Below are 9284 nucleotides of genomic sequence, written 5' to 3'. Positions count from 1 at the left end.
CCACAGGAGTCGCTAGTGTGCGATGAGACAAGGATATCCCTGCCGGCCAAACCATCCCTAACCCAGACGACACTGGGCCAATTGTGCGCCTCCCCATGGGCCTCCCGGTCGCGGCCGGCTGCGACAGAGCCTGGACTCGAACCCAGAATCTCTGGTGGCACACTGCGATGCAATGCCTTAGACCCCTCTACCCGAAACATTTGACCCACGTTAAACAATTTCAAGGCAATGCTACCAAATACTAATTGAGTGTATGTAAACTGAAAATAAATAATTCTCTCAACTATTATTCTGACATTTCACATTCTTAAAATAAAGTGGTGATCCTAACTGACCTAAGACAGGGAATTTGTACTCTGATTAAATGTCAGGAATTGTGAAAAACTGAGTTTAAATGTATTTGGCTAAGGTGTATGTAAACTTCCGACTTCAACTGTATATGTCATATAAAGCTATCTCTATTCCTTAAACCAAAGCCCACAGCCAAGAAATATTTTAACGGCTTTGACCCATATTGTGCCCTAAATGGCTCCCTATTCCCTTTATAGTGCACTATTATTATTTTTTTGACCATAGGGCTCTGGACAAAAGGACAAAAGGAATAAGATGCCATTTAGGATGCAATCTGTCTCTCCCCACAACAGAAAATAATGAATCCTGGCAGACAGAACAGGAACATCAACGGCTATCCTTGCTGAGACYTCCCCAGGAGTTTCAATACTTCATCGACCCCACCCAGGGTTCAAGGCGAGGCGAGGCTATACAGAGGGTTTGTTCAGTTGGAACGCATCCCAAAAACACTGGTCAACAGTCTGTCACTGTTCTGTTTCGTTAGCGGACAAGTAAACAAAACCCACATTGACAGATAGACATGAAAGCGACAGTTAAAGGGACAGATAGATCACGCTGTGTAACAAGTAGCATTCACCGGGATGACAGATCATTCAGTGCTACAGGTTGAAGAAGAAGGGGTTGTAAAGTTTCCCTCTATCTACTTAAGTCAATCAATTACCCTATAGAGGATATAGTCTGCTGACAGAATTACAATGTCTTACAACATACATACTGTGGAAAACATGAAGACACTTTAAATCAGTAGGGCGAAAGACAGGTGCCTTACCTGATTTGCGCTTGGATGATCCATAGTCCCTAAAAAAGAAGCAACAACAGAGGGACATGATGAGAGTCAAGTGAAGGACAGCAGCACAGAGGAGACGCACATAGGGTGTCTGTCACTCCTTGACCTCGTTAACATACACACACACACACACACACGTACACGCACGCAGAGACGGAGAGAGGCGTGTGTGTGTGTGTCTGAGAGGAGTGAGTGAGCGATTATGAGAGTATGTATGTGAGAGCGAGAGAGCGAGAGAGCGAGAGAGAGAGAGAGAGAGAGAGAGAGAGAGAGAGAGAGAGAAATGAGTAGGGCCAACTGACAACCTGATCATGTGACGTTTGAAACGGCACCACCATCCTCCCTCCCTCCCTCCTCTTCAACTCCCCTTTCCTCAATCACAGAGAAAGAGAGGGAGGATCTGTTTAATTCTTCTTAATGGATTATTATTGGTTTACGTTGCTAGCTAAACTACGGCTAAATTAAGGATATGCAGACTGCGGACCGGAACTAGCCCTGCTGAATGGGGATGTGTTGTGGTGTGCTGTGCTGTGCTGTGCTATGCTGTGACTGCTGGTGGCGAGAGCGAGCGAGAGTGTGCGTGTGCGTGCGCGCGTGTGTGTGTGTGTGTGTGTGTGTGTGTGTGTGTGTGTGTGTGTGTGTGTGTGTGTGTGCGTGTGTGTGTGTGTGCGTGTGTGTGTGTGTGTGTGTGTGTTAACTACAGAGGGCAGAATGACGCTTGGAACAGCTTGGTGTTTCATCAGGATGACGATGCAGTTTGTGGTCTTTTTAATGAGGTTAAGGAAATTACTCTCCTGGGCTGTCGCTGTGAGTGAACACACACACACACACACACACTTTACCCGAGACCAAAAGACCAATCCAAGGTCTGTAGCCATCTCTCTCTACCTCCCTAGTGGCATGAAGGCATGATAGCCCTTTCAGAGTCAATGCCCTGCCTCAATTAGCCCCTTTGTAGCTCTCCACAGAGGATCATGAATAATGCCCTTATATTGTTCTAATGGCCAGCCAGGTCAGGTCAGAATACTGTCCATTGTGACCAGACAGACTCTAGCTCCGACCCTGGTGTCATCAGTAGTCAGCCGCTCTGGGCAGATGACCCTCCAGCTAAAGAGAAACAACTGAAGCTATTGTATTCAGCTGACAGTGAGACTATAGTTAGAGCGGGGATTTTAATGGAAATCATTTGTGGAAGGAGAATTCTTGCACCAACTAGCAGGATATTTGCTTTTTCTGTCCTTGGTCCTGCCTACTGCAGTGTTGGCAATGCTGCCAATATCCTCTTCTTTATGGGTGATAGAYATTTCCAGGATTTTCAACATTTTATGTTCACTTTCTTAGGATCCACTGCTATGCTTCTATAGACATCCAGATATACATGTCCATATAGATATACCCACATAGAACAACAACACCAATTCTATATATTTCTATAATTTTACACGATAGAATTCTATGATTCTATATTCTGTAATTCTATGATTATTTGGTACATATTTCTATAAAAATCTCACAATTCAACTCCAATCACAAACGTCTGTTTTGTATTGAACACTACTTAACACTACTCTACACTAGTCTACTGTCAGTGCTGTCTACCTATAACCCCATAACAAAGGCCCAACTGGCTATGCCAGTCCCCAGTGTTGGAGAGTTAACAGGAGAAGAGGTCTCACTTACAGAGCTTACAACACAATGTGACCTGAGCTAGGGGTAGTGGGCTTCCAGGGCCTTTATAACACAGACACAGAGGGATGGCTCCCAGGTTGACAGTCAAAACCTAAATAGTGGAGGAGGAGAGGAGAGGACAGGAGGGGTGAGAAATATTTTCAAGTTGAATATCTTTTTAAGCACTTAAAACACTAAAATCCTATCTCAATCAATACTTAACTTGTACAGATAGTACAAGTAAACTGCCTTCCATGTTTCACGCTGTGTAGTAAGGAAAGCGCTTGTTTGGTCGAACACCACAGCAGGCTGAAAAGTACTTAATTGTACTCCTCTACCCTGGAGACTGTTAAACAATGCCTGCTGGGCTTCATTTACAAGGGAAACCTGTCCTGAACATCTTATAAAGAAGTCAAAATCAAGTAAAGTCAACTGCGTAAGCACTTTTTCATCCAACTGTAAATGTTGTGCATCAACCACAACCAGCAACTCCAGCTTTGGAATTTCTGTCCAGTTCTTTCTATTAGCAATACTGTGCATCGTCATCGTGTTGAGTGAGATAGATGGATCCATGGAAATAGAATGACTATTATATGGATGGATCAACAATGACAGACTTACAGTAGCTAACTAATAACCGTTCGTACTTGAGAACAAGAACAGTGTCCTGGTTAAATTGATACTGTGTGTGTTTCGATTCAGTTATTAACTACGTCCTGGTAAACAGGGTCGTACAGTATTCATTCGTACAGCGTATATAGTTTTGCAATTGGAAARGAACAAGCCTTTGTTAATAGACAAGTTATAATCGCTCCCTCTTTCAGTCTGTTGTCCTCCATTTGGTGACTAATGAATAGGACCCTGATAAAGGTCATACCAAAAACGCTTTGAGGTGTATTATCATCAGGGGCGCAACTTTCACTGGGGACGGGGGTGGACATGTGACATTTATTTGGATACATCCATAACAAGGAGCTAATGAGTCACGATTTCGCCTGTCATAGAAACTGTGCTCACTCGTCACAACACTGCTGTTCAGAGGAGCTAGCCAACAACAGAGCTAGAGTAACACAATCACATCAAACTGAAGCTGGAAAGACAGCAAATTAGCTMCCTTTGATTTGACCTTTTTTCATAAAAATGATGCCAGCTGATTCATGATTTCGACTGACTGGGAAATTTTGCCTGCCTGTCTGTCTCGTCCCGACTCCCAACACGTTCATTACTATGGGACGACAGCAGGAGATCGAATTAGACTATTGAAACAATGTTGCAAATGTTGGAGAGACTTACAGCAAGGTTTATACAAACCTCCGCTGTTGAAAACAAAATGTTAGTCTAAAAGAAATGTGAGATAATGTCTAGATGCTTTTTATAYTGGAGTTCAAGTTTATAAAGTGCCTGTTTGGGTTGATGAGACAGTGGATTGCACAGTCAGATGGAACAGAGTAAATAAGCATTTTAACGTCATAGATTTAGCCGGTGGAAACTTCTGGAATAGACACCGGCTGGAAAGCACTTTTAACCAATCAGCACTCAGGATTAGACCCACCCGTTCTATATATATATATAATGCCCCCCCACTTCTAAAACCAAAGTTGCACCCCTGATTATCATCATATGATGGTCCTGAGCTTAGCTAAGCATTCAGGAATTGCATTAACCCTCAACAACAGAGTGGGCTACATACATCTACTCAACAAACTGTTAAGTATGTGTAAACCTTGACATAAATTATCCCATTAACCTAGCATTAGCCTACAGTACACTAGCTAGTGTTAAATACAAGTAAACATTGACCTAAATTAGCCCATTAGCGGAGTTAGCCTAGCCGCTAAGCTAATAGCTAGGTCGCATCCAGGTTTGGCTTGTGGTCAATGGGACTAGGGATGGTTATTTTTTTCAGTTTTGAGTCCCGGGTTTTTGGGAGGCATCTGAAAGACATTAGGGGGGGGGGCCCTCTGGCTAGTGACCAGTTTACTCGAGGCTGAAATAATACTGTTCCCTCGGGGGTGAGGCGGTGAGTTCTGGCCGATAGCTCTCTTCCTATGTATTGTAATAAGATAAATAGTTTAAGGACAGAGGGAAAGAGGAAAGGGAAAAGGAGGGGGGGAAATATGTAAGTATATTGTAGAATATTTCAAGAGGGTGTGTGTGTGGTTTCTGAGGGCTAGTGTTTCCCCTTTACAGGCAGCGGGAATCAAAATGCTGTCTCCATTTCAAAAGAAGTATTTGTTCTTTCTGTKCAACCATGCTACATTTAGAAGACTGATCACACATGGCAGCAGAAGTTAAAGGTCAKTGACCTTCATATGTCTAGGAAGTCCTGTCACTCGAAGATTCCAGGGCGAAAAGTGAAATCCGACTGATTACAGTAAGAATGTGTGTGTGACAAACTGTCCGTAGGCCTACACACGTACACAAACATGAGCATGTCATCACTCCGCTCAATCACTGAACGCACATTTAGGAAGCCGRGAGGCCAGTTAAACAGATCTACTGACTGATTGATTAGCAGGTCAAACAAATGTGACCTCTGACCCTCTGTGGTATAGGTCAGTAGCGAGGACACTAGGTTAGTCAAGCCATTCCTGAACCACTTTTATGCTCTGTACCAGCCGGTCCCAAATCACTCCCTAACCCTCCAATGTTTTCAGATCTCAAAGGTCTGGGTATAAGCAGTGTAGTGGGGCGGCTTCCACCATATTGCMTCTACCTTACAGATCTACAAACATTGAAGGGTTAGGGCTAAAAGGAGGGGTAAGGAGCTATTTGGGACCTGTGAGCTACTATCCAAACCAGGCAATCTGTTTCTTATTGACAGTGTATGAACTGGAACAGATTGAGAGATAAAGGCTGAGGGGGGCTTTAGCTACAGTAATAACATGATGGTTGTGCACTAATTACACCCAATGGCCCCCAGAGGTTGGCCTGGTGTTTTGAATGTGAATGTGCACTTCTCCAAATGAATCTGTCCCTCCTTCCTCTCTCTCTCTCTCTCTCTCTCGCTCTCCCCCTCCCTCTCTCTTGCCTTCTCAATTCAATTCAAAGGGCTTTATTGGCATGGGAAACATATGTTTACATTGCCAAAGCAAGTTAAATAGATCATAAACAAAAGTGAAATGAACAATCAAAAATGAACAGTAAACATTACACTCACAAAAGTGTCAAGGGAATAGAGACCTCTCTCTCTCTCTCTCGCTCAGTAAACCCAATCTGAACCTCAGCCCCCTTAGCCCACCCCTAACCTGAACCCTAAATCCCTGAGGAGTACCATATCACCACCACTCAACTCTCCCCTCCCCCCTAATTATTGGGCCAAGGCTCAAGCTCCTTCTGCCCACTAGCAACCCTCCCCTAAAATGGTACAGATAATCAATTACCCCGCCACAAACACACACACACACAATTACCCCCCTCCCCTAACCCACACCCCATCCCTTCTTTCTAATTAGCCAAAAAAAAGCCCAGTCTGTTGATTGGAGACTTACACCATCACTAGGGACAACACAATGCTACTTAGCTCATAGCCTGCGGAGAGGCCCCAACAGCTGACCAATCACTTGAGTCCATGACTTATCTCAGTTATAATCTGATAAGAAGACTGAAGACTGGGACCACTGTCACTCAAAGGGAATTGTAGTTGTTATTTACAAGAAGGTGATGAACAATGTGAGTTCTGAGCAACGATGATGTCAGATAGTGCTGACACATTTAGCTTATTTAGCTCCAAAGCAACTTTGTACAAGTATTTCGCTACACCCGCAATAACATCTGCTAAATATGTGTATGTGACCAACCAAATGTGATTTGATAGTATGATAATTGTCTGGACATTCAACTGAAGAGTATAAAAATGTTCATCCTTCATACAGTCAGACAGGGATTATAATACAATATTCTAAGTGCATCTATTGATGAACAATACTGTACTGTCTAGCCTAGTTTGAGCACTGATACAGGTGCTGTGGAAATACCCATTCCATTCAAATTCATCTACAATTTAAATCACAGCTAAAAGAAAGTGTGAAAATTCCAGACAGAGGAAAAAGAGAGAGAGAATCTTAAAAACAATCAGAAAGACAAGGAATCTTGTCTGGAAATCTATCTCTCACAGGAACAGCCCGGGGCCAACATTTACATAAATAATGACAAAGAGGGAAAAAAACGACAGGGGAAAAAATGACAGAAAAATACCAGACAGTGGACACATTTATCTCTGATGGAAAGCCCCCTGGGACACTTTTCTCCCTACTGTAGTTTGGAGCCACAGGGTCACTGGCTGCAGCCCTGCAGTCTGCACTGTATTCCAGCTGATCTGGGTTTAGACAGCTGTTTCCAGATGGGGCCATTTACATCGAGGAGAGCGCCACCTCGTGGTGAGTTTTTGGAATGAGCATGACCATGCTGCTGTACTTGAGGGAAATGCTTAAAAGGGAAGCTTCAAGATGTCTTTAATGTGTTGGTTGTTGATTCCAGGTGAAACACAAGCTCACAAGCATATATTTCAAGTTAATTTGTGCAGAGAAGGATCAACAAATAAACTGCACATGTTTTGAAGCTTTGACACTGCTGTGTTGGTGTGTAATAGGTAAAGACTGAAAAATAGGCTGACACGGAACCCAAACCGGCTGCGCYTGTGCGCAATCGTGCGCTATCGTGCATAAATGTATTTTGTCCCCCTACACCAAACGCGATCACGACACGCAGGTTAAAATAGCAAAACAAACTCTGAACCAATGACATTAATTTGGGGACAGGTCGAAAAGCATTAAACATGTATGGCAATTTAGCTAGTTAGCTTGCACTTGCTAGCTAATTTGTCCTATTTAGCTAGCTTGCTGTTGCTAGCTAATTTGTCCTGGGATATAAACATTGAGTTGTTATTTTACCTGGAATGCACAAGGTCCTCTACTCCGACAATTAATCCACACATAAAACGGCCAACCGAATCGTTTCTAGTCATCTCTCCTCCTTCCAGGCTTTTTCATCTTTGAACTTATATGGTGATCGGGATCTACACTTTCATAGTATTACCACGACAACCGGCAACAAAGTTTGTCTATTTTTTATTTTTTATTTTACCGTTATTTTACCAGGTAAGTTGACTGAGAACACGTTCTCATTTGCAGCAACGACCTGGGGAATAGTTACAGGGTAACACCTGTCTCTTATACACATCTAGATGTGTATAAGAGACAGATTATAAACTGGGGATTATTAGGTGACCATGATGGTTTGAGGGCCAGATTGGGAATTTAGCCAGGACACCGGGGTTAACACCCCTACTCTTACGATAAGTGCCATGGGATCTTTAATGACCTCAGAGAGTCAGGACACCCGTTTAACGTCCCATCCGAAAGACGGCACCCTTTCAATCACCCACGTGGGTATAACCAATGAGGAGATGGCACGTGGGTACCTGCTTCTATAAACCAATGAGGAGATGGGAGAGGCAGGACTTCCAGCGCAATCTGCGTCAGAAATAGAAAGGAGTTCTATTTTAGCCCTTGGCGTCACAGACGCTTGTTGGTGCGCGCGAGCAGTGTGGGTGCAATAATTGAATAACATGGATTTCTACATTTATTTTGCGACGCTCGCGCACGCGACGTGTCCGGTCTGGTCAGCATGTGACGCTACACCGAGAAAGACTTGACATACAAAGAATGTACATCTCATTTAAGACATAAAAGATGAAGAACTCTCATTTGAAAACCAAGTTGAGCTATTCCAAGGCACATCAATGACATCAGCCTTGAATTTGTCTCTCTGTTGCAGTACTCCCATTCACAGGCAGATGTCCCTAATATCAATTTCAATGTCAATTTAAGGGGATTTATTGGCATGGGAAACATATGTTTACATTGCCAAAGCAAGTGAAATAGATAATAAACAGAAGTMAAATAAACAATAAAATGAGCATTAAACATTACACTTACAAAAGTTCCAAAAGAATAAAGACATTTCAAATGTCATATGTCTGTATACAGTGTTGTAATGATGTGCAAATAGTTAAAATACAAAAGGGAAAATAAATAAACATAGGTTGTATTTACAATGATGTTATATCCCTGCACCTCACACACAGACTGTAACTGATCTGGATCCCTCAAGGTCTGCCCTTTTCAAGATGTGATTGGTGGGATTGATTTTTACTGTACAGAGAGACACATAGCCCCAGTGGAATCAGATCATGGTCTGAGATTTCAATCTACCTTAGCAGCCGTGCCCTTTGGAAAGGTTTGACTCATTCTCTTGACTCAGTTTGAAACAGCTACAGGGGTAGTCTTGTTCCAGTCCTAACACTACCAGCCTGGTAGGCAAGGTACTATAGGAGTAGCAGAGGGTACTATAGGAGTAAAAGAGGGTACTATAGGAGTAACAGATGGTACTATAGGAGTAACCGAGGGTACTATAGGAGTAACAGAGGGTACCAAAGGAGTAGCAGAGGGTACTATAGGAGTAGCAGAGGGTACTA

The 9284-nt window shown here is 43.1% G+C and overlaps 1 protein-coding gene across 1 annotated transcript in view; it reads right to left on the bottom strand.

Annotated features, from left to right (window-relative positions):
- Positions 1–1066: 1066 nt before the first annotated feature.
- LOC112070781 (SH3 and PX domain-containing protein 2A-like) overlaps positions 1067–9284 on the bottom strand; it is a gene marked incomplete at its 3' end in the record, with an annotated part of 106343 nt that continues 98125 nt past the window's right edge. Inside the window, exon 6 of the mRNA XM_024138232.2 lies at positions 1067–1149. Within this exon, the coding sequence (XP_023994000.2) occupies positions 1067–1149 (83 nt within the window). The remainder of the gene's footprint in view (positions 1150–9284) is intronic.

Source organism: Salvelinus sp. IW2-2015, unplaced genomic scaffold, assembly GCF_002910315.2.
Source record: "Salvelinus sp. IW2-2015 unplaced genomic scaffold, ASM291031v2 Un_scaffold1424, whole genome shotgun sequence".
Taxonomy (NCBI): Eukaryota; Metazoa; Chordata; class Actinopteri; order Salmoniformes; family Salmonidae; genus Salvelinus; species Salvelinus sp. IW2-2015.
Note: the sequence above shows the minus strand (reverse complement) of the source record. Positions and strands in the feature narration are given on the sequence as shown.